The sequence below is a fragment of the Zonotrichia albicollis genome, chromosome 4 (genome assembly GCF_047830755.1).
Source record: "Zonotrichia albicollis isolate bZonAlb1 chromosome 4, bZonAlb1.hap1, whole genome shotgun sequence".
Classification (NCBI taxonomy): domain Eukaryota; kingdom Metazoa; phylum Chordata; class Aves; order Passeriformes; family Passerellidae; genus Zonotrichia; species Zonotrichia albicollis.
In genome coordinates this window covers 1,958,162-1,984,195 of record NC_133822.1, presented here as the reverse complement: position 1 = coordinate 1,984,195, position 26,034 = coordinate 1,958,162, and the positions used below count along the sequence as shown (strand labels likewise).

Sequence of the window (26,034 nt, the reverse complement as noted above, 5' to 3'; positions counted from 1 at the left end):
CCAAACCCCACAGATCCTGAATCCCACGGAAACCCACAGATCCCAAATCCCACAGGAATCCCATCACGTCTTGAATCCCACAGATCCTGAATCCCAAAAATCCCAAATCCCAGCAGGCCCTGAATCCCACAGGTTCCAAACCCCACAGATCCTGAATCCCATGGAAACCCACAGATCCCAAATCCCACAGGAATCCCATCACGTCTTGAATCCCACAGATCCTGAATCCCACAGAAACCCACAGATCCCAAATCCCACAGGAATCCCATCACGTCTTGAATCCCACAGATCCTGAATCCCCAAAATCCCAAATCCCAGCAGGCCCTGAATCCCACAGGTTCCAAACCCCACAGATCCTGAATCCCACGGAAACCCACAGATCCCAAATCCCACAGGAATCCCATCACGTCTTGAATCCCACAGATCCTGAATCCCAAAAATCCCAAATCCCAGCAGGCCCTGAATCCCACAGGTTCCAAACCCCACAGATCCTGAATCCCACAGAAACCCACAGATCCCAAATTTCACAGGAATCCCATCACGTCTTGAATCCCACAGATCCTGAATCCCAAAAATCCCAAATCCCAGCAGGCCCTGAATCCCACAGGTTCCAAACCCCACAGATCCTGAATCCCACGGAAACCCACAGATCCCAAATCCCACAGGAATCCCATCACGTCTTGAATCCCACAGATCCTGAATCCCAAAAATCCCAAATCCCATCAGGCCCTGAATCCCACAGGTTCCAAACCCCACAGATGCTGAATCCCACGGAAACCCACAGATCCCAAATCCCACAGGAATCCCATCACGTCTTGAATCCCACAGATCCTGAATCCCAAAAATCCCAAATCCCAGCAGGCCCCGAATCCCACAGGAATCCCAGCAGGCCCTGAGTCCCACAGATCCCAAATCCCACAGAGATTCACTCCTGGACACCCTCGTGTGCCCAAACACCCCTCAAGTGTCCCCATATCCCAACTCTCCCAGTCTCTCCCACATTCCCTCTTCCCACAGGATCTCAATCCACAGATTCCCTCTCCCAGTTCCTTTCCCTCCGGACATTTTCCCTCCCCTCTCTCCCCTCCTTTCCCTCTCTCCATGGAGAGATAATTCCAAGTGATCAGGACACCAAGTGGTTCATTATCCCAGGATCAGGGTGCCAGGCCTTGGCAAGGAGCTGCTGCCTCTCAGCTCCCGTTTTTAATGAATATTTTTGCATTCCAGCCACGCTGGGCACCTTTAGAAATGCAAGGGGAAAAAAAAAAATCCTGGGAAATGAGATGTTAATTCCATCAATGAGCAGGATCACCCTGCCCTGGAAGTTTTCTTGAGATAGCTCTGAGAAATAAATAACTTTCCAAAGTGAAAAAAAAAAAAGGCTGGAAATGAAAATTCTCTCTGTGGTTTTGCTGGGAGAGTTTCAGGCTTGGATTAAAGAACATGGAAATTACCTGGATGATCCAAGAATCCAAGAAAAATTGGAATAAAATAACCTGGAAAACTAAATTTTATCTGTAAACCCTGCTTGATTCCTGGCAATAATTTGGATTTTGGTGGATGGAAGTTGGGACAATTCCCAATTTTCTGGGAAAATCTAAGTCTGGATCTCACCAGATCCACTCTCCTGGATTTCCCTGTCCTAGAAATCTTTGCAGGAATTCTGACATGGATTGGTCACTAAAAAATCTCAATTCTACCTCATTCCAGCAGAGTTTTCCTAATTTTTTCCCAAGCTGATATCCACTGACGACTTTTACACCTCATCAGCTCCAGCAGGATCAAGTATTGGCGGGATTTTGGCAAATTCCACATGAAAAACAAATTTTTAATTAATTATGTAATTAAAAACTACAATGTTGATATCTGGAAGGGGAGATGTTGATCAGAACACGAGGCTGCTCTTCAGAAAGACAAAAAATGTGTAATCCCATAGAATTCCCAAAAAAAAAGGGATTTAAGGCAAGAAGGATGCAGGGCAGAAAGGATGAACAAGGAACTCAACCCACATCCAGAAATTCTCAATTTTTTTTTTTTTTTTTTTTGTGGCACAAGGTCTCCTTAATCAATTCCTTTATCACAAAATCAACTTTAAAACAACTCCTAAATATTTCATATTTTTATTCCCCCAAAGACACTTGGATTTTCTCCCTGCTAATTTGCCTTACGGAAGCTGAATTTTACCTGGAAAATACGTCTGGAAATCAGCACCTTCCTTAAAAATAAGAGCTTGAAGTCACTGAATAAAGATGCTGGAAGTGTGACAGGGATCTTTAAAAGGAATTTTGAAGGGTGGTTACAGGAAGAAGGTGGAAAAAGGTCCTTCCAGAACAATAAAATATGGATTAAATCCCACTCCAGCCCATGGAAACGAAATTATTCTTCCTCCTCTTGCTCCCCAGGCTGTGCCTTGCCATGAAAAATAAATCAAAGGAATGACAGGAGGGAGGAGGGAGCCGAAAGTACAAGATTCCCTCATGGATATTTAAAAAGGCTGGAATTTTTGATGTTATTAGCGAGCCCAGAAAAGCCTGTCTGGGATAATAAATGGCTTTTTTTTTTTTTTTTGGACACTGATTAAAGAGAGGCTGTGAGGTGCCACTCTTTCCACCCACACCGCTCCTCGGCTTCTCCTGGAATTAAAGGAGAAGCTCCAGGAATGGCTTGTGGGGTTGGGAGAGAGGGGGAAAAATTCCAGAGCAGATTCCCATCTCAGGTTGGGTTTTTGGGGGAAAATCCTGGGAAAAAAAAAAAAAAAAAAAAAAAAAAAAAAAAAAAAAAAAAAAAAAAGTGGGATATTTCTGGAAATGCTGACAGAACTCTGCTTTTCCTCCCCAGGGTCCACCAGGGAAAAGAGGGAGATCCCAGCTCTGCCTCCAGGGACCCCCGGGCATGGACGGGCCAAAAGGAGAAGTGGTCAGTATGGGAACGATCCAATGGGGTTCCCAAAATTCCAAACTGGGCTTGGATGAACCTTGGAGCTTCCAGGTTTCATTTCTGAGCTCTCCAGATTTTCCAACAAGAGCAGGGGTGTTGGAATCCCAAATTCCAGGTGTTGGGCACGGGCAGTGCTGCCCAAATTCCTGCCTGGAGGTGTCTCCTCCAGCTGTGGGGAAGATTCAGGGATTTTCCTTTGGGAAAACATCCAAACTTTGGATCAGCAAAGGCAGGCCAGGAATGAACCAATAATCAGTGCAGGGTAATTAATGCATAATTAATCCTCAGCAGATAATTCCAACAAGAGCTTTGGATCCCAACCTGTTTGGGGTCTGTCCCCACACCCTGCAAATCCCAATGTCCCAAGGGATTTTAGGGTCAGCAGTGGCACTGCTGTAACTCCGTGTGCTGCTGGTGGATAATGTGATTTTTGCTGGCATCCAACTTTGGGAAAACATCCAACTTTGGATCAGCAAAGGCAGGCCAGGAATGAACCAATAATCAGCGCAGGGTAATTAATGAATAATTAACGCCCAGCAGAGAATTCCAACAAGAGCTTTGGATCCCAACCTGTTTGGGGTCTGTCCCCACACCCTGCAAACCCCAATGTCCCAAGGGATTTTAGGGTCAGCAGTGGCACTGCTGTAACTCCGTGTGCTGCTGGTGGATAATGTGATTTTTGCTGGCATCCAACTTTGGGAAAACATCCAACTTTGGATCAGCAAAGGCAGGGCAGGAATGAACCAATAATCAGTGCAGGGTAATTAATGAATAATTAATCCTCAGCAGATAATTCCAACAAGAACTTTGGATCCCAACCAGTTTGGGGTCTGTCCCCACACCCTGCAAACCCCAATGTCCCAAGGGATTTTAGGGTCAGCAGTGGCACTGCTGTAACTCCGTGTGCTGCTGGTGGATAATGTGATTTTTGCTGGCATCCAACTTTGGGAAAACATCCAACTTTGGATCAGCAAAGGCAGGGCAGGAATGAACCAATAATCAGTGCAGGGTAATTAATGAATAATTAATCCTCAGCAGAGAATTCCAACAAGAGCTTTGGATCCCAACCTGTTTGGGGTCTGTCCCCACACCCTACAAACCCCAATGTCCCAAGGGATTTTAGGGTCAGCAGTGGCACTGCTGTAACTCCGTGTGCTGCTGGTGGATAATGTGATTTTTGCTGGCATCCAACTTTGGGAAAACATCCAACTTTGGATCAGCAAAGGCAGGGCAGGAATGAACCAATAATCAGTGCAGGGTAATTAATGAATAATTAACGCTCAGCAGAGAATTCCAACAAGAGCTTTGGATCCCAACCTGTTTGGGGTCTGTCCCCACACCCTGCAAATCCCAATGTCCCAAGGGATTTTAGGGTCAGCAGTGGCACTGCTGTAACTCCGTGTGCTGCTGGTGGATAATGTGATTTTTCCTGGCACTGGAAGAGAGCATGGATTGAGAAAAATGATCCTGCCGGCTTTAATTGGGATCATCCTTCTTGTGCTCCTTGTCCTTTAATATTTTGAAGCACCCTTAATCCACAAATCCAGTTTCCAGCAGTTCTGAGTGGAAAATTTGTCAGGGTGTTTTTATCCCTTGTTGACAAAGCTCAACATCTCCTGGTTTTTCCATCTCTTTCCAGTGCTGGAATTGCAGCTCCACTTTCAAATCTTCTGCTTTGAGCTGATTCCCAAAGATTCTGGGCAGGCCAGACCCCCTCCATGTATCCACTTCTTCCAGACGGAAAACAAACCTGACTTGATCCATGGATTTCATCTCCCAGCTCATTTCCCTCTGGAGATTTTCCATCCCCTTTCCTGCCCTCCTTTCTCATCTCTTCAGGGGAAGTTTTGACCTCTCCATGGAGAGATAATTGCAAGTGATCAGGACATCAAGTTGTTAATTATCCCAGGATCAGCATGCCGAGGCTTGGGAAACAGCTGATGGCTCTCAGCTCCCGTTTTTAATGAATATTGTTGTGATGGAACAGAGCTCCCAAAAAATCTGGGATGATCCGATGGACACATGGATGAGGCTGTGCCTGTCACCCCACTGAGCAGATATCCCTGAAATTTATAGGAAAACACCTACAAATTTTTAGGCTTTTTACCCATCTCCCTTTGGAGCTGTCATCCCTGAGGAGCATTTATCCCCAGAGCATTTCACACCAATCTCCAGTGATGTGATAATGATCCAAGTGTTTTTAACAGGGGGAAATTGGTCCTGCCGGGCAGAAAGGAGCCAAGGGAGAGCCGGGTCTTTCCGTGAGTGATTTTTCCCAAGATCGTTTCCCATTTTTGGGGGGAAAAAAGGAGAAAATTGGCCAAACAGCCCTAAGAGGCCGAGGGGAGGAGGGAAATGCTGAGAAATGGATTTGCTCTGGGAATATCTGGGAAATGAGGCTGTGGGTGTTACCCTGGGAGGGCAGAGCTGGACTCTACAAAGCCAAGCCTAAAGCAGATTTTCCCTCTCCCATCTTTGCCATGATTCCCAGCTCCTGATTGTCCCACAGGATCGGTGCTCCAGGGCTGACCCAAGCCAAAGGAAAAGCAGGAGAGGGAATTGTTCCCCATTTTAGGGAAAAGCTGCTGCCCTGGGCTTCCAAATCCTGAGGAAGAAGGAGGGCTTGAGCCACATGGATCAGGACAAAATTCCTGTGGCAGCTCCCTCCACATCCCTTCATCCCGGATTTTGTGCCACTTGACCGACACGCGACAATATTTCCATTTTTCACAGGGTGTGGGTTAATTTTCCAAACAGGATTAATTTTAGCAGGGAAAGGATCCCCTAAATTTGGCCTGCTGAAAATTCCAGCTCCCTACATTGAAAAATGCCCCAAAATTTGGAATCCCAAGAAGGATAAGAGCTGATGACCCCAGCAGGACATCGACCATCCCACAGGGAAGATTCCCAATGGGATCAGTGTCCATTGGCTGTCCCAGGGATGAAGGATGGGCTCCAAATCCACGAGTTTGGAGGTCTCATTCCATGGGGAATGCTGTTGGCTGGGAAAGGGGCAGAGAAAGCAGGAGGAGGTGCAGCTCCAAATGATCCAATGTGGTTCCACATTCCCAAGGGGCAATCCTGGAGGATAATTTGGGTGCAGGTGGCTCCATGGCTTCCCAGAGCTCAGGGGAGTTTGTTTGGGAGATTGTGGCTTTGGGGACAAGGCCAGGAGGGTGGGGACACTCAGCCCAGGTTTGAGGGGTGACATGGGGTGATGGGTGACAAGGGTTTTTACAGACCCTTCCAGTTTGGGACATGGAATGGTTTGGGATGGAAGAGGCCTTAAAAATCATCCAATTCCAAGGCAGGGATTCCGACAGAGAGCTGGACTCCATGGTCTTGATGGATCCCTTCCAGTTTGGGACATGGAATGGTTTGGGATGGAAGAGGCCTTAAAAATCATCCACTCCTTGGAAAGCCAGCCCAAGTTTGAGGGGTGACTTGGGTTGGGATTCCATTCCTCATGGCCAGAGGAGCTGGCTGCAGGAAAACCAGGAATTCCCAGAGAGAATGAGGTGCAAATCTTGAACCATGACACCAAATCTCTGCTCTCATCGCACCCCAAACGAGGTGGCTCCACATCAGTGGGACAATGGCAGGAGGGTGGGGACACTCCTTGGAAAGCCAGCCCGGGTTTGATGTGGGACTTGAGTCACAATCATGGCCAAAGGAGCTGCAGGAAAAGCAGGAATTTCCAGAGGGAATGAGGTGCAAATCTTGAACCATGACACCAAATCTCTGCTCTCATTGCACCCAAACGAGGTGGCTCCACACCAGTGGGACAATGGCAGGAGGGTGGGGACACTCCTTGGAAAGCCAGCCCGGGTTTGAGGGGTGACTTGGGTTGGGATTCCATTCCTCATGGCCAGAGGAGCTGGCTTCAGGAAAACCAGGAATTTCCAAAGGGAATGAGCCACAAACCTTGGGTGGAGCTCCCCATGACACCAAATCTCTGCTCTCATTGCACACAAATGGGGTGGCTTCACATCAGTGGGACAATGCCAGGAGGGTGGGGACACTCAGCTCAGGTTTGAGGGGTGACATGGGGTGATGGGTGACAAGGGTGTTTACAGACCCTTCCAGTTTGGGACATGGAATGGTTTGGGATGGAAGGGACCTTAAAAATCATCCAATTCCAAGGCAGGGATTCCGACAGAGAGCTGGACTCAATGGTCTTGATGGATCCCTTCCAGTTTGGGACATGGAATGGTTTGGGATGGAAGGGACCTTAAAAATCATCCACTCCTTGGAAAGGCAGCCCAAGTTTGAGGGGTGACTTGGGTTGGGATTCCATTCCTCATGGCCAGAGGAGCTGGCTGCAGGAAAACCAGGAATTTCCAGAGGGAATGATGTGCAAATCTTGAACCATGACACCAAATCTCCAATCTCATTGCACCCAAATGAGGTGGCTCCACATCAGTGGGACAATGCCAGGAGGGTGGGGACACTCCTTGGAAAGCCAGCCCCAGTTTGAAGGGTGACTTGGGTTGGGATTCCATTCCTGATGGCCAGAGGAGCTGGCTGCAGGAAAACCAGGAATTTCCAGAATAAATGAGGTGCAAATCTTGAACCATGACACCAAATCTCCAATCTCATCGCACCCCAAATGAGGTGGCTCCACATCAGTGGGACAATGGCAGGAGGGTGGGGACACTCCTTGGAAAGCCAGCCCAGGTTTGAGGGGTGACTTGGGCTGGGATTCCATTCCTCATGGCCAGAGGAGCTGGCTGCAGGAAAACCAGGAATTTCCAAAGGGAATGAGCCACAAACCTTGGATGGAGTTCCCCATGACACCAAATCTCCAATTTCATTGCACCCCAATGAGGTGGCTCCACCTCAGTGGCACACTGTCAGGAGGGTGGGGACACTCCTTGGAAAGCCAGCCCGGGTTTGAGGGGTGACATGGGGTGATGGGTGACAAGGATGTTCACAGACCCTTCCAGTTTGGGACATGGAATGGTTTGGGATGGAAGGGGCCTTAAAAATCATCCACTCCTTGGAAAGCCAGCCCAGGTTTGAGGGGTGACTTGGGCTGGGATTCCATTCCTGATGGCCAGAGGAGCTGGCTGCAGGAAAACCAGGAATTTCCAAAGGGAATGAGCCACAAACCTTGGGTGGAGCTCCCCATGACACCAAATCTCCGATCTCATTGCACCCCAATGAGGTGGCTCCACATCAGTGGGACAATGGCAGGAGGGTGGGGACACTCAGCCCAGGTTTGAGGGGTGACATGGGGTGATGGGTGACAAGGGTTTTTACAGATCCTTGTAGTTTGGGACATGGAATGGTTTGGGATGGAAGGGGCCTTAAAAATCATCCAATTCCAAGGCAGGGATTCCGACAGAGAGCTGGACTCGATGGTCTTGATTGGTCCCTTCCAGTTTGGGACATGGAATGGTTTGGGATGGAAGGGACCTTAAAAATCATCCACTCCTTGGAAAGCCAGCCCAAGTTTGAGGGGTGACTTGGGTTGGGATTCCATTCCTCATGGCCAGAGGAGCTGGCTGCAGGAAAACCAGGAATTCCCAGAGGGAATGAGGTGCAAATCTTGAACCATGACACCAAATCTCCAATCTCATTGCACCCCAATGAGGTGGCTCCACATCAGTGGGACAATGGCAGGAGGGTGGGGACACTCAGCTCAGGTTTGAGGGGTGACTTGGGTTGGGATTCCATTCCTCATGGCCAGAGGAGCTGGCTGCAGGAAAACCAGGAATTTCCAAAGGGAATGAGGTGCAAATCTTGGGTGGAGCTCCCCATGACACCAAATCTCCAATCTCATTGCACACAAACGGGGTGGCTTCACATCAGTGGGACAATGGCAGGAGGGTGGGGACACTCAGCCCAGGTTTGAGGGGTGACATGGGGTGATGGGTGACAAGGGTGTTCACAGACCCTTCCAGTTTGGGACATGGAATGGTTTGGGATGGAAGGGGCCTTAAAAATCATCCAATTCCAAGGCAGGGATTCCAAGAGAGAGCTGGACTCAATGGTCTTGATTGATCCCTTCCAATTTGGGACATGGAATGGTTTGGGATGGAAGGGGCCTTAAAAATCATCCACTCCTTGGAAAGCCAGCCCAAGTTTGAGGGGTGACTTGGGTTGGGATTCCATTCCTCATGGCCAGAGGAGCTGGCTGCAGGAAAACCAGGAATTTCCAGAGCGAATGAGGTGCAAATCTTGAACCATGACACCAAATCTCCAATCTCATTGCACCCCAATGAGGTGGCTCCACATCAGTGGGACAATGGCAGGAGGGTGGGGACACTCCTTGGAAAGCCAGCCCAGGTTTGAGGTGGGACTTGAGTCACATTCATGGCCAAAGGAGCTGCAGGAAAACCAGGAATTCCCAGGGGGAATGAGGTGCAAATCTTGAACCATGACACCAAATCTCTGCTCTCATTGCACCCAAACGAGGTGGCTCCACCTCAGTGGGACAATGGCAGGAGGGTGGGGACACTCCTTGGAAAGCCAGCCTGGGTTTGAGGGGTGACTTGGGTTGGGATTCCATTCCTCATGACCAAAGGAGCGGCAGGAAAACCAGGAATTTCCAAAGGGAATGAGCCACAAACCTTGGGTGGAGCTCCCCATGACACCAAATCTCCAATTTCATTGCACCCAAACGAGGTGGTTCCACCTCAGTGGGACAATGCCAGGAGGGTGGGGACACTCCTTGGAAAGCCAGCCCAGGTTTGAGGGGTGACTTGGGCTGGGATTCCATTCCTCATGGCCAGAGGAGCTGGCTGCAGGAAAACCAGGAATTCCCAGAGGGAATGAGGTTCAAATCTTGAACCATGACACCAAATCTCCAATTTCATTGCACCCCAATGAGGTGGCTCCACATCAGTGGGACAATGGCAGGAGGGTGGGGACACTCCTTGGAAAGCCAGCCCGGGTTTGATGTGGGACTTGGGTTGGGATTCCATTCCTCATGGCCAGAGGAGCTGGCTGCAGGAAAACCAGGAATTTCCAAAGGGAATGAGCCACAAACCTTGGGTAGAGCTCCCCATGACACCAAATCTCCAATTTCATTGCACCCCAAACAAGGTGGCTCCACATCAGTGGGACAATGCCAGGAGGGTGGGGACACTCAGCTCAGGTTTGAGGGGTGACATGGGGTGATGGGTGACAAGGGTGTTTACAGACCCTTCCAGTTTGGGACATGGAATGGTTTGGGATGGAAGGGGCCTTAAAAATCATCCACTCCTTGGAAAGCCAGCCCAAGTTTGAGGGGTGACATGGGTTGGGATTCCATTCCTGATGGCCAGAGGAGCTGGCTGCAGGAAAACCAGGAATTTCCAAAGGGAATGAGCCACAAACCTTGGGTGGAGCTCCCCATGACATCAAATCTCTGCTCTCATTGCACCCCAAATGAGGTGGCTCCACATCAGTGGGACAATGGCAGGAGGGTGGGGACACTCCTTGGAAAGCCAGCCCAAGTTTGAGGGGTGACTTGGGTTGGGATTCCATTCCTCGTGGCCAAAGGAGCTGGCTGCAGGAAAACCAGGAATTCCCAGAGGGAATGAGGTGCAAATCTTGAACCATGACACCAAATCTCCAATCTCATTGCACCCCAATGAGGTGGCTCCACATCAGTGGGACAATGGCAGGAGGGTGGGGACACTCCTTGGAAAGCCAGCCCAGGTTTGAGGGGTGACATGGGGTGATGGGTGACAAGGGTGTTAACAGATCCTTCCAGTTTGGGACATGGAGTGGTTTGGGATGGAAGGGACCTTAAAAATCATCCAATTCCAAGGCAGGGATTCCAAGAGAGAGCTGGACTCCATGGTCTTGATTGATCCCTTCCAGTTTGGGACATGGAATGGTTTGGGATGGAAGGGGCCTTAAAAATCATCCACTCCTTGGAAAGGCAGCCCAAGTTTGAGGGGTGACTTGGGTTGGGATTCCATTCCTCGTGGCCAGAGGAGCTGCAGGAAAACCAGGAATTTCCAGAATAAATGAGGTGCAAATCTTGAACCATGACACCAAATCTCCAATCTCATTGCACCCCAAACGAGGTGGCTCCACATCAGTGGGACAATGCCAGGAGGGTGGGGACACTCCTTGGAAAGCCAGCCCAAGTTTGAGGGGTGACTTGGGCTGGGATTCCATTCCTCATGGCCAAAGGAGCTGCAGGAAAACCAGGAATTTCCAAAGGGAATGAGCCACAAACCTTGGGTGGAGCTCCCCATGACACCAAATCTCTGCTCTCATTGCACCCAAACGAGGTGGCTTCACATCAGTGGGACAATGGCAGGAGGGTGGGGACACTCAGCCCGGGTTTGAGGGGTGACATGAGGTGATGGGTGACAAGGGTGTTCACAGACCCTTCCAGTTTGGGACATGGAATGGTTTGGGATGGAAGGGGCCTTAAAAATCATCCACTCCTTGGAAAGCCAGCCTGGGTTTGAGGGGTGACTTGGGTTGGGATTCCATTCCTCATGGCCAGAGGAGCTGCAGGAAAACCAGGAATTTCCAAAGGGAATAAATGAGGTGCAAATCTTGAACCATGACACCAAATCTCCAATCTCATTGCACCCAAATGAGGTGGCTCCACACCAGTGGGACAATGGCAGGAGGGTGGGGACACTCCTTGGAAAGCCAGCCCGGGTTTGAGGGGTGACATGGGGTGATGGGTGACAAGGGTTTTTACAGATCCCTCTAGTTTGGGACATGGAATGGTTTGGGATGGAAGAGGCCTTAAAAATCATCCAATTCCAAGGCAGGGATTCCGACAGAGAGCTGGACTCCATGGTCTTGATTGATCCCTTCCAGTTTGGGACATGGAATGGTTTGGGATGGAAGGGGCCTTAAAAATCATCCACTCCTTGGAAAGGCAGCCCGGGTTTGAGGGGTGACTTGGGTTGGGATTCCATTCCTCGTGGCCAGAGGAGCTGGCTGCAGGAAAAGCAGGAATTCCCAGAGGGAATGAGGTGCAAATCTTGAACCATGACACCAAATCTCCAATCTCATTGCACCCCAAACGAGGTGGTTCCACCTCAGTGGGACAAGCAAGGAGATGGTGCCAGGGCTGGAATTCATCCCTAAATTCCGTTTTTCCCACTCTGGCACAGGAGGAAGAGGTGAAGGAAGTGCTGAGGAGCGAAATGCGAGGGATTTGTGGTGAGTTGGCCCCGCGCTGACCCTGCCAGCTGCTAAATTGGAGCCATTTCTGCGCCAGCACGCACCCAAATGTCACCGTCAGCAGCAGGTGGAGCTGGGGCCGCTCTCCAGGAGTCTGGAATTCCAGGCTCTGCAGATTCCTGACCTCCTGAAATTCTCCATTTTTATCCCTTCAAACCTCCCCCCCCTCTTCCCATGTGGTTTTGTCAGCAAATCCTTCCCTCCTTTCCTCGTGGATTGGGAAGGGTCACTTGGAGCTCGCTGAATATTTTAATTCCCAGTTTTTTGTGGCATTCCTTGGCACACGGAGTTCTCTGCTCCCACAGGGAATAACTGCCACCATCATCACCAAAAAAAAAGAAAAAAACACAAAAAAAACCCAAAAAAACAAAACAAAAACCAAAACAAAACCCCCAAAACAAACAGAAACACACCAAAACCAAACAATCAAAAACCCCACAAACAAAAAAACAAACAATCATTCAAAACAAAAAAAAAAAAACCACAACAGCCAAATTTGGGGATGGTTTTATCCAAGAATCCCAACATGGAAACTTTTTGGGGTCTTGCTTTCCTGAAGAAATCCATTTATCTGAGATCCAGCAGAACCTTCCTGCCCCATTCCCAGGGTTTTCCCTATGGATAGGAAAGACTTTTAGGTTCACCACCACTGGAGTTGTTAGGAAGCATTTGGGTCCTTGAAAAGAGGGGGAAAGGAATGAAAAATAATTAATAAAATAATTATTTCCTTGGAAAATTTTATTTATGTTGGGGGGAAAAAAAAGCAGCAAACTCTTCCCTGTCTCTTCTGTCTGCAGGTTGTGGAGGTGAGTTGGGAAGGATGTCCATGGAAAAGGGTAAGGCTGGGAATCCATGCAGGAAAGGATCTTCTCCTTGCCCCAAATCAGCCCAAAACTGTGAAAAGTTGTTTTTAGGAATAATTTTTTTTTTTTTTTTCTGGGATACAGTGCAGAAAATGTTGGATCAGCAACAGCTTTTGGATCCTGGTTTGAGGAGGGGGATGGGTCTTCCTGAGAGGAATCTGAGGGATCAGAGGGAATCCTGGAAGTCTCCTCTTTTCACCCTCTCCTCCAGGACGTGCTCAAATCCCTTCCTGACTCCCAGCTTTTAAAGCTGAGCCCACAGGAATCCCAATCCCTGCCCACAAAATCCCGGGATTGCTCCACCATCCCAAACCATCCCCCGGGATGTGCTCCAGGACTCATGGAACCCTCAAATCCAATGGTCCATGGAGCCTGGAGAGCTGATCTGCCCACCCCAAAGCTTTGGACCCATCCTCAGTGACCCTCAATCCGCAGGGCTGGAGGTGGCTGAAGTCCACAGGAGGCTCCAAGGGTATTCCCAGCCTCGGGAATACGTTGGGAACGATGGAAATTGGGAGGAAAAGCTTGGCACAACTCACGGCAAGGCCATGGTGAAGCCCTTCATGGAGCCACCTCCTCTCTTGGCAGGTGAGTTCTGCTTCTTCCTTCCCATCTTTCCAGCCATGGAATGAATCCTCTGGAACGTTCCATGGTAAATCCTCTTCCCTGGAATTTGGGCAGGGATGGGATTCCCAGTGAGGGCTCCCACACTCTTGGAGAAGATACATGCCCGTGTCCCTGGAAGTGAGGAAAACCTAAATATTCGCGGGATCAGTGGTGATCCCAACTTTCCAAAGGATTCCTTTTCAAAAGCTGGGAGGAGGCAGCCATTTCCAGGCTGGTTTCATCCCATTTTTCCTTGGCAAATTCCAGTAAAACTTCCAACCAGGCAGGGATGGCATCTCTGAGACCAAACCCTCATCCCAGACTGTTCCTGTCCAGGGCATTGTGAACATTGTAATAAAAGATAAAACCACAGCTTAAAAAAACATGGGAAAAAAATGTTTTCCGTGAGTTTTCCTCATGGAAAAACAACTGGAGCTGTTCCTGTTGGTGTTTTCCAAGAGGGAAGGGCCCTGGGAAAGCCAGGTCTGCTCCAGAGCAGGGCAAGAGCCACCCATGGACATCCTGATCTCCTCACCGGGGCTTGGAATTCCATCTGGACTGGTGGGACAGAGGGAAAACGGGACAGGGGGAAACTGAGGGATTGTGGGGTGATTTGTGGCAGGATTCCTCCTACTTGGAGCCCAAAATCCAAACTTCAGGACAGGATTAAAAAGTTTGGGATCATTTCTTGTAATCCAGCAGATGAAGATGCTCAGATTTTGTCACCAGGAGGAAGAGGAGGAGGGTTGGGTACAATGGACGGCACAGCTGGAGAAATAATTGAAAATAAATTTTAAAATCCCATTTAAATTTAAAAATAATTTTAAAAACTGAGCAAGACACCCCAAAATTGTCACCCTGACACCCCAAAATCAGCTGCAGTGTTGCCCTGCAATTTACGGGTGTGGGGGTTTATTATGGGATGCAATTGTGAAGTTCTTGGGGAATTTCTTCCAAATTAGGGGGATGGAGCAGTGGAACGCTTTTCCAGCCTGAGAGTTTGGGGTTTGATTAAACTTGATCAAGCACTGTCATTAAATCCTCTTGGTCACCCCAAAAATATCCTCTAGGGGAGGTCTCAATGCTCCAAATTCCAGTTTAAGAGGGAGTTGGACTCCATGATCCTTCCAACGCCTTCCAGTTTGGGATGTGGAATGGTTTGGGATGGAAGGAACCTTAAAATTATCCAATTCCAAGGCAGGGAGTCCAACAGAGATTTGGATTCCAGGGTTTTTACAGCCCCTTCAAATTTGGGACACAGAATGGTTTGGGATAGCCTTAAAAATCATCCAATTCCAGGCCAGGAATTCCAACAGAAAGTTGGACTTATGGTCTTTATTGATCTCTTCCAATTTGGGACTTGGAATGGTTTGGGATGGAAGAGGCCTTAAAAATCATCCAGTTCCAAGCCAGGGAGTCCAACAGAGATTTGGATTCCAGGGTTTTTACAGCCCCTTCAAATTTGGGACATGGAATTGTTTGGGATAGACTTAAAAATCATCCAATTCCAGGCCAAGGGGTCCAGCAGAAAGTTGGACTTATGGTCTTTATTGATCTCTTCCAGTTTGGGATGTGGAATGGTTTGGGATGGAAGAGGCCTTAAAAATTATCCAAGAGGTGCAACAGAGATTTGGATTCCAGGATTTTTACAGGCTTCTTTCCAGTCTGGGACATGGAATGGTTTGGGATGGAATGGGCCTTAAAAATCATCCAATTCCAAGGCAGGGATTCCAACAGAAAGTTGGATTCAATGGTCTTTATTGATCCCTTCCAATCTGAGATGTGGAATGGTTTGGGATGGAAGGAACTATAAAAATAATCCAATTCCAGGCCAAGGAGTCCAACAGAGATTTGGGTTCCAGGGTTTTTACAGACCCTTCCAATTTAGGGCATGGAACAGTTTGGGATGAAAGAGGCCTTAAAAATTATCCAAGAGGTGCAACAGAGATTTGGATTCCAGGATTTTTATAGGCCTCTTTCCAGTCTGGGACATGGAATGGTTTGGGATGGAATGGGCCTTAAAAGTCATCCAATTCCAAGGCAGGGATTCCAACAGAAAGTTGGATTCAATGGTCTTTATTGATCCCTTCCAATCTGAGATGAGGAATGGTTTGGGATAGACTTAAAAATCATCCAATTCCAGGCCAGGGAGTCCAACAGAGATTTGGATTCAATGGTCTTTATTGATTCCTTCCAATCTGAGATGTGGAATGGTTTGGGATGGAAGAGGCCTTAAAAATTATCTAAGAGGTGCAACAGAGATTTGGATTCCAGGATTTTTACAGGCCTCTTTCCAGTCTGGGACATGGAATGGTTTGGGATGGAAGGGGCCTTAAGGATCATCCAATTCCAAGCTCATATTCTACGATTCCACGATTCCCCAGGATGGGGAGCTTTGGGAAGAGCTTTGGGAAGGGTTTTAAGTCAAACCCATGGATGATGGCCCCATGTAAGGGATGGACAAATCCCAAAAATCCAGCCAAGCCTAGAACCAAACCAAACCAAACCAAACCCCAGCCATCCCCACTGCGCCGACGTCCGTGCCGGACGTCAGAGCCTCCCATGTGGATCCAAACTCGATTTGCACTCGGGATCAGATGGATGGGGCGTTCCAGGAGTTATTGAATCACGGCAGCAGCCAACAATCCCATTACAGGCCGGGGCCGAGGCAGGAGGGCTCATAAATCCCTCAGCTAAGTGGCGAGGCTCCAGACGTTAACAGGATTGCGCGGCCGGAGCGTTATTGCCGCCAGATTCCGATCGCTCCCGGCTTTTCCGAGCCTGCCCAGCTCCAGCCTGACATTTAATCTCCAGCAAACAACCGCCAGCGCTGCCGTCCTCTCTGACGAGCGCCCAACCTTTCCCGCGGAGTTGTTTAACACCATTAAGGGTTTTATTGCTCCGTGACATTTATGGGGAGAACTCGTTAGCCACGGAAGGCTCCGAGGAGCTTTATTTAAATGAGGGATAATTTGTTTGCACGCCCTCATTCCGTGCGATTTCCTTGGTGTTTTTATCCCCCCCCCTCCGGGAGGGGGGAGCCTCTCAGGGAGAAGCCAACAGCCAATTAGCAGGTGAAAATCTGGGAATTAAGCGGCATTTTGGGAAGTCACTTCCCAGGTGGGAAGGGCTGCTCGGCCTTGGGATCAAGGGATGTGGCACTGAAGGAGTTGTGTGAGGTTAAAACTCAGTTTGGGCTTGGCTCAAAGCTGCTGGGTTTGCCCCAGGGGTGCTGAGCTGGTGGGGAAGGAACTGGAGGGGGTGCAGAAAAACATTCCTGGAATTCCCTGGATGCAAACATTCCTGTGGAAAATATCCCGCCCAGAATCCAGGGTTTAACCATCCCTTGGGAAAGGTCAGGGGCCTCCATGGTGGGGTTGGCAGGGATGGATGGTGGAGCAACACGGAGCTCATCCCACACGCTGGGAATCCACTCCTGGATAATCCCGTTTTTCCACACTGGGAATCCACTCGAATTCCTTCCTTTGTCCCCCCTCGGAATCCACTCCTGGATATTCCCATTTTCCCACACTGGGAATCCACTCCTGGATATTCCCATTTTTCCACTCTGGGAATCCACTCCTGGAAAATCCCATTTTCCCACTCTGGGAATACACTCCTTGATTCTCTCCTTTGTCCCCTCTGGGAATCCACTCCTGGATATTCCCATTTTTCCACACTGGGAATCCACTCTAATTCCTTCCTTTGTCCGCCCTCGGAATCCACTCCTGGATATTCCCATTTTTCCATTTTGGGAATCCACTCTAATTCCTTCCTTTGTCCCCCCTCGGAATCCACTCCTGGATATTCCCATTTTCCCACTCTGGAAATACACTGCTGGATTCTCTCCTTTGTCCCCTCTGCGAATCCACTCTAATTCCCTCCTTTGTCCACTCTGCGAATCCACTCCTGGATATTCCCATTTTTCCATTTTGGGAATCCACTGCTGGATATTCCCATTTTCCCACTCTGCGAATCCACTCCTGGATATTCCCATTTTTCCACACTGGGAATCCACTCTAATTCCTTCCTTTGTCCCCCCTCGGAATCCACTCCTGGATATTCCCATTTTCCCACACTGGGAATCCACTCTAATTCCTTCCTTTGTCCCCCCTCGGAATCCACTCCTGGATATTCCCATTTTTCCACACTGGGAATCCACTTCTGGATGTGCCCTTTGTCCCCTCTGGGAATCCACTCCTGGATATTCCCATTTTTCCACTCTGGGAATCCACTGCTGGATGTGCCCTTTGTCCCCTCTGGGAATCCAGTGCTGGATATCCCCATTCTTCCATTTTGGGAATCCACTGCTGGATTCCCTCCTTTGTCCACTCTGGGATCCAGCCCAGGGGTGGGTGTGGGGTGTTTTCCCACTGGGATCCATCCCACGGGAATTGTGGGATTGGGCAGGAATGAAGCCCTGATCCAACCCATGGGAATCCAACCCATGGGAATTGTGGGGTGTTTTCCCACCTGGATCCAACCCGTGGGAATTGTGGGGTGTTTTCCCAGAGAGAATCCAACCCATGGGAATTGTGGGATGTTTTCACACTGGGATCCAACCCGTGGGAATTGTGGGATGTTTTCCCATGGGGATCCATCCCATGGGAATTGTGGGATTGGGCAGGAATGAAGCCCTGATCCAACCCATGGGAATCCAACCCCTGGGAATTGTGGGGTGTTTCCCAGAGAGAATCCATCCCATGGAAATTGTGGGGTGCTTTCCCACTTGGATCCAATCTATGGGAATAGTGGGATGTTTTCCCACCTGGGATCCATCCCATGGGAATTGTGGGATGTTTTCCCACTGGGATCCATCCCATGGGAATTGTGGGGTGTTTTCCCATGGGGATCCATCCCATGGGAATGATGGGGTGTTTTCCCACCTGGGAACCATCCCACAGAAATTTTGGGGTGTTTTCTCACCTGGGATCCAACCCCTGGGAATTGTGGGGTGTTTTCCCACTGGGATCCAATCCGTGGGAATCATGGGATGTTTTCCCATGGGGATCCATCCCATGGAAATTGTGGGGTGTTTTCCCACCTGGGAACCATCCCATGGAAATTGTGGGGTGTTTTCCCATGGGGATCCAACCCATGGGGAATTGTGGGGTGTTTTCCCATGGGGATCCAACCCATGGGAATTGTGGGGTGTTTTCCCATGGGGATCCATCCCATGGGAATTGTGGGGTGTTTTCCCATGGGGATCCGACCCATGGGAATTGTGGGGTGTTTTCCCACTGGGATCCAATCCGTGGGAATCATGGGATGTTTTCCCCACTGGGATCCATCCCCTGGAAATTGTGGGGTGTTTTCCCACCTGGATCCATCCCATGGGAATCGTGGGGTGTTTTCCCACTAGGATCCATCCCCTGGAAATTGTGGGGTGTTTTCCCACAGGGATCCAACCCCTGGGAATGGTGGAGTGTTTTCCCCCTAGGATCCAACCCGTGGGAATTGTGGGATGTTTTCCCACTGGGATCCAATCTGTAGGAATCATGGGATGTTTTCCCATGGGGATCCATCCCATGGGAATTGTGGGATATTTTCCCACCTGGGATCCATCCCATGGGAATCGTGGGATATTTTCCCACCTGGATCCAACCCATGGGAATCGTGGGGTGTTTTCCCACCTGGGATCCATCCCATGGGAATTGTGGGGTGTTTTCCCACCTGGGATCCATCCCATGGGAATTGTGGGGTGTTTTCCCACCTGGGATCCATCCCATGGGAATTATGGCTGTTTCCCTGCAGCCCGCTGCCTGCAGCCCATGGATGAGGGCTCCTGCCAGCGCCATTCCCTGCTCTGGTACTTCCACGTCCCCTCCAGCTCCTGCCGGCCCTTCCTGTTCGGGGGCTGCGGCGGGAACAGGAACCGCTTCCCATCCCGGCGGGAATGCCAGCGCCGCTGCCAGGGCCCCCCAGGTGAGCCCGGACCCCCAAACTCCCTCCTGCTCCAGCCACGAGCAGGAAAACCCACCCAGGGTTTGCCCATTCCCACTTCCCAAAGGTGGAAGTCGCGGGGTTTTGTCCCCTTCCCATTCCCAAATTATTCCCAGGAGCTGCTGGACGTCTTCCCTGGGTTAATTCCATGGGTGGGATGGGCATGGATGAACCTGGACACCAGGTCCTGATGTTTGGGATGTCTTTTGTGCGTTCCAAGGAGTGAAATTTTGCCAGGATTTGGGGATTTTTGTGCTTTCCAAGGAGTGAAATTTTGCCAGGATTTGGGGATCTTTTGTGCTCTCCAAGGAGTGAAATTTTGCCAGGATTTGGGGATCTTTTGTGCGTTCCAAGGAGTGAAATTTTGCCAGGATTTGGGGATCTTTTGTGCTTTCCAAGGAGTGAAATTTTGCCAGGATTTGGGGATCTTTTGTGCTCTCCAAGGAGTGAAATTTTGCCAGGATTTGGGGATCTTTTGTGCTTTCCAAGGAGTGAAATTTTGCAGGAATTTTGGGATCTTTTGTGCGTTCCAAGGAGTGAATGGCAGGAATGCAAACCCTGCTCCAAGCAGGGCAGGAGCTGGGACTGGTCCCAGCCTTCCAAGGAAAATATTCCTCTCTTGGAATTCCCTCTGCCTCTGCAGAACTTTGGGGAAAAAAAAAATCCATAAATTCTCCACAATCCATTAAAAAAATCTCTGGGTTTGGGGGAAATTCATCTGCTCTGGGTTTGAGGGAAACTTTAAAAAGAGAGAGGAATTAAAGGCTCAGATCCATAATTTTGGGAATCACTCCAAGGGCTCGAAATCCAGGCCCAGCAGCACCAGGAAATGAGTGAAGCTCCTCCTGCCCACATGGATCCAACTCCTGGAATTTTTTTTCCAGGGAATTCCCTGGATTTTTTTTTTCCGGGGAATTCCCTGGATTTTTTTTTTTTTCCCCATTCCCTGGAATTTTTTTTTTTTTTTTTCCAGGGAATTTGCTTTAGGAGCCACTGGGAACTTCACAAAGCAGCTGAAGGTACCTCCAGCACGGTCTGTGGGAAGAAACAACCACTGGGAATGGGATTAATCCCAATCCAAGACAGATCCCATGTGCCCATTTTTTCCTGTCTGATCCTAAAGAAAGCCAGGATCCAGCCAGGATTGGGATTTTGCTTTTTGTGGGTGTGGGATGGGACAATCCCGTGGTGTCAGGGACCTCCTGAGCCGCTTGGGAATTCCAAGAGGAGCCCAAAATGCAGCCAACATTCCCATTGTTTCCTCTTCCCTCTTTTTCCCAAACCAGGCACAGGGAGATGAGCAGCTCCAAGTGCTTCATTTAAATCCAACGGGATTGGGAGGAGTGACTCCAACACCACCAGGATGGAAAACAAGGAAAACAAACACCAAAATCTTGGAAAAAAAAAAAAAAGATGTCAGAAAACTGGAATTATGGGATGGGGAGAGGGAAACCTCTGGATGCTCAGGAAAAGGAGGATGGGAAGGGCGGAATTCCTGAGCCAAACCAGGTGGCGCAAATTCCCGAGTTTTATTTTTGTAAAATAAAAGTGCCTCGATGCTGTGGAACTCTGGATCACTCGCCTGGAAGAGGGAAACCTTGGGAATGGCAGAGAAAGGTGGGAATATCTTGTTTTTCCAGCTGGGTCAGGTGGAGCCCCATCCTTTTTGGCCTGGCCCTAAATTCCATGGGAATTCTCACCTGCTCCTCCACTTGGGAATTCCCTGGGCAGGTTAAAAGGAGCCATCCCAAAATCTCCAAGAAAAAAAAACAGGGATCCAAGCCAGGCTTCTCCCTAAAAAATGCCACTTCCAATTCCTGGAGGAGCTTGGAGTGGCATCTTGTGGAAATCCAGGAAGAGGAATCCCAAATCCCGGGATTTTGGTCCCGTGGAGACACAGCTGAGAGGGGTCCTGCTCCATGGGACAATCCCTGGGAAAAGTTCATAGGATTTCCAGTGGAAAAACAGGGATTTATTGAAAGTTTTCCATGTAATTTGGTAAACCTGGGCTCAGATTTCCAAGTTTTCAGAGTTTCCCAGATTTGAGATTTCCCAGCCCGGTGCCATCCCTAAAGATCAGACCTCCCTCCACCTCCTTGGAATTTCTCAGCAGCTTTTGGCTCCAAATCCCAAATCCAAGAAAGATTTGGGCATCCAAAGGAGTTGGGAAGAGCCTCCCAAGGGAATGATTTGGCCCAAAATCCACATTCCTGAGGGATCCGAGTGATTCAATCCAGGTTTGGAAGAACCGGGAAGCCAAAATCCATATTTAGGCCGAGCTGAGTGGATTAAACCCAGCTCAAATTCCCATCAGAGCTGGGGGAGAGCTGAGAACTGGAATTATTTTTAATCCTCCATGGATTAATCCAATGTTCCCGACGGATTTGCCATCCAGGCTTTGGCATTCCGGGAACGGAGCCCTGGAGCTTCCCTGGAAATGTCAGGGCGGCCTAATTGAGTTCCTTGGAATTATCTCAGGGCAGCAGAGGGGGGAGAGGCTCCAGGATTCCTGGTGGCTTTCCAGGCTCGGAAACAGAAAATTCCTGAACATCCTTTGGAGAAAGGATTTGGGAAAAGCCAGGCTGTGGAAATCGGGGATTTAGAGCACACCACGCCAGCTCACAAAATAATTATTCTAAATTTTGTATTCCCAGTAAAATTATTATTCGTGGCAAAATAATTATTCTAAATTTTGTGGCAAAATAATTATTCCAAATTTTGTATTCCCAGCAAAATTATTATTCGTGGCAAAAATAATTATTCTAAATTTTGTGGCAAAATAATTATTCTAAGTTTTGTGGCAAAATAATTATTCTAAATTTTGTATTCCCAGCAAAATTATTATTCGTGGCAAAATAATTATTCTAAATTTTGTGGCGAGATAATTATTCTAAATTTTGTGGCAAAATAATTATTCTAAATTTTGTATTCCCAGCAAAATTATTATTCGTGGCAAAATAATTATTCTAAATGTTGTATTCCCAGCAAAATTATTATTCGTGGCAAAATAATTATTATAAATTTTGTGGCAAAATAATTATTCTAAATTTTGTGGCAAAATAATTATTCTAAATTTTGTATTCCCAGTAAAATTATTATTTGTGGCAAAATAATCATTCTAAATTTTGTGGCAAAATAATTATTCTAAATTTTGTATTCCCAGTAAAATTATTATTCATGGCAAAATAATTATTCTAAATGTTGTGGCAAAATAATTATTCTAAATTTTGTATTCCCAGCAAAATTATTATTCGTGGCAGAATAATTATTCTAAGTTTTGTGGCAAAATAATTATTCTAAATTTTCTGTTCCCAGCAAAATTATTATTCGTGGCAAAATAATTATTCTAAATTTTGTGGCAAAATAATTATTCTAAATTTTGTATTCCCAGCAAAATTATTATTCGTGGCAAAATAAATATTCTAAATTTTGTATTCCCAGCAAAATTATTATTCGTGGCAAAATAATTATTCTAAATTTTGTGGCAAAATAATTATTCTAAATTTTGTATTCCCAGCAAAATTATTATTCGTGGCAAAATAATTATTCTAAATTTTGTGGCAAAATAATTATTCTAAATTTTGTATTCCCAGCAAAATTATTATTCATGGCAAAATAATTATTCTAAATTTTGTGGCAAAATAATTATTCTAAATTTTGTATTCCCAGCAAAATTATTATCCGTGGCAAAATGATTATTCTAACTTTTGTATTCCCAGCAAAATTATTGTTCGTGGCAGAATAATTATTCTAAATTTTGTATTCCCAGTAAAATTATTATTCATGGCAAAATAATTATTCTAAATTTTGTGGCAAAATAATTATTCTAAATTTTGTGGCAAAATAATTATTCTAAATTTTGTATTCCCAGCAAAATTATTATTCGTGGCAAAATAATTATTCTAAATTTTGTGGCAAAATAATTATTCTAAATTTTGTGGCAAAATAATTATTCTAAATGTTGTATTCCCAGCAAAATTATTATTCGTGGCAAAATAATCATTCTAAATTTTGTGGCAAAATAATTATTCTAAATTTTGTATTCCCAGCAAAATTATTATTCGTGGCAAAATAATTATTCTAAGTTTTGTGGCAAAATAATTATTCTAAATTTTGTATTCCCAGCAAAATTATTATCCGTGGCAAAATAATTATTCTAAATTTTGTGACAAAATAATTATTCTAAATTTTGTATTCCCAGTAAAATTATTATCCGTGGCAAAATAATTATTCTAAATTTTGTGGCAAAATAATTATTCTAAATTTTGTGGCAAAATAATTATTCTAAATTTTGTGGCAAAATAATTATTCTAAATTTTGTATTCCCAGTAAAATTATTATTCGTGGCAAAATAATTATTCTAACTTTTGTATTCCCAGCAAAATTATTATTCGTGGCAAAATAATTATTCTAAATTTTGTGGCAAAATAATTATTCTAAATTTTGTATTCCCAGCAAAATTATTATTCGTGGCGAAATAATTATTCTAAATTTTGTGGCAAAGTAATTATTCTAAATTTTGTATTCCCAGTAAAATTATTATCCGTGGCAAAATAATTATTCTAAATTTTGTGGCAAAGTAATTACTCTAAATTTTGTATTCCCAGCAAAATTATTATTCGTGGCAAAATAATCATTCTAAATTTTGTGGGAAAATAATTATTCTAAATTTTGTATTCCCAGTAAAATTATTATTCATAGCAAAATAATCATTCTAAGTTTTGTGGCAAAGTAATTATTCTAAATTTTGTATTCCCAGCAAAATTATTATTCGTGGCAAAAATAATCATTCTAAATTTTGTGGCAAAATAATTATTCTAAATTTTGTATTCCCAGCAAAATTATTATTCATGGCAAAATAATTATTCTAAATTTTGTGGCAAAATAATTATTCAAAATTTTGTATTCCCAGCAAAATTATTATTCGTGGCAGAATAATTATTCTAAATTTTGTGGCAAAATAATTATGCTAAATTTTGTGGCAAAATAATTATTCTAAATTTTGTGGCAAAATAATTATTCTAAATTTTGTGGTGAAATAATTATTCTAAATTTTGTGGCAAAATAATTATTCTAAATTTTGTATTCCCAGTAAAATTATTATTCATGGCAAAATAATTATTCTAAATTTTGTGGCAGAATAATTATTCTAAATTTTGTGGCAAAATAATTATTCTAAATTTTGTATTCCCAGCAAAATTATTATTCGTGGCAAAATAATTATTCTAAATTTTGTGGCAAAGTAATTATTCTAAATTTTGTATTCCCAGCAAAATTATTATTCGTGGCGAAATAATCATTCTAAATTTTGTGGCAAAATAATTATTCTAAATTTTGTATTCCCAGTAAAATTATTATTCATGGCAAAATAATTATTCTAAATTTTGTGGCAAAATAATTATTCTAAATTTTGTGGCAAAATAATTATTCTAAATTTTGTATTCCCAGCAAAATTATTATTCGTGGCGAAATAATCATTCTAAATTTTGTGGCAAAATAATTATTCTAAATTTTGTATTCCCAGTAAAATTATTATTCATGGCAAAATAATTATTCTGAATTTTGTGGCAAAATAATTATTCTAAATTTTGTATTCCCAGCAAAATTATTATTCGTGGCAAAATAATCTTTCTAAATTTCGTGGCAAAATAATTATTCTAAATTTTGTATTCCCAGCAAAATTATTATCCGTGGCAAAATAATTATTCTAAATTTTGTGGCAAAGTAATTATTCTAAATTTTGTATTCCCAGCAAAATTATTATTCGTGGCGAAATAATCATTCTAAGTTTAGTGGCAAAATAATTATTCTAAATTTTGTATTCCCAGCAAAATTATTATTCGTGGCGAAATAATTATTCTAAATTTTGTGGCAAAATAATTATTCCAAATTTTGTATTCCCAGCAAAATTATTATCCGTGGCAAAATAATTATTCTAAATTTTGTATTCCCAGCAAAATTATTATTCGTGGCAAAATAATTATTCTAAATTTTGTGGTAAAGTAATTATTCTAAATTTTGTATTCCCAGCAAAATTATTATCCATGGCAAAATAATAATTCTAAATTTTGTGGCAAAATAATTATTCTAAATGTTGTATTCCCAGCAAAATTATTATTCGTGGCAAAATAATTATTCTAAATTTTGTATTCCCAGCAAAATTATTATTCGTGGCAAAATAATTATTCTAAATTTTGTGGCAAAATAATTATTCTAAATTTTGTATTCCCAGCAAAATTATTATTCGTGGCAAAATAATTATTCTAACTTTTGTATTCCCAGCAAAATTATTATTCGTGACAAAATAATTATTCTAAATTTTGTGGCAAAATAATTATTCTAAATTTTGTGGCAAAGTAATTATTCTAAATTTTGTGGCAAAATAATTATTCTAAATTTTGTATTCCCAGTAAAATTATTATCCGTGGCAAAATAATTATTCTAAATTTTGTGGCAAAATAATTATTCTAAATTTTGTATTCCCAGCAAAATTATTATTCGTGGCAAAATAATCATTCTAAGTTTTGTGGCAAAATAA

General features: G+C 45.4%; 1 protein-coding gene across 1 annotated transcript in view; it reads left to right on the top strand.

Annotated features, from left to right (window-relative positions):
- Nucleotides 1-22,136, top strand: part of LOC102072566 (uncharacterized) — a 188,983-nt gene extending 166,847 nt beyond the window's left edge. The window contains exons 78-85 of the mRNA XM_074540384.1: nucleotides 2,839-2,916; nucleotides 5,145-5,198; nucleotides 12,015-12,063; nucleotides 12,882-12,920; nucleotides 13,383-13,535; nucleotides 19,308-19,478; nucleotides 20,470-20,515; nucleotides 20,783-22,136. Of these exons, the coding sequence (XP_074396485.1) occupies nucleotides 2,839-2,916; nucleotides 5,145-5,198; nucleotides 12,015-12,063; nucleotides 12,882-12,920; nucleotides 13,383-13,535; nucleotides 19,308-19,478; nucleotides 20,470-20,483 (558 nt within the window). The 3' untranslated portion in view covers nucleotides 20,484-20,515; nucleotides 20,783-22,136. The remainder of the gene's footprint in view (nucleotides 1-2,838; nucleotides 2,917-5,144; nucleotides 5,199-12,014; nucleotides 12,064-12,881; nucleotides 12,921-13,382; nucleotides 13,536-19,307; nucleotides 19,479-20,469; nucleotides 20,516-20,782) is intronic.
- Nucleotides 22,137-26,034: the final 3,898 nt, after the last annotated feature.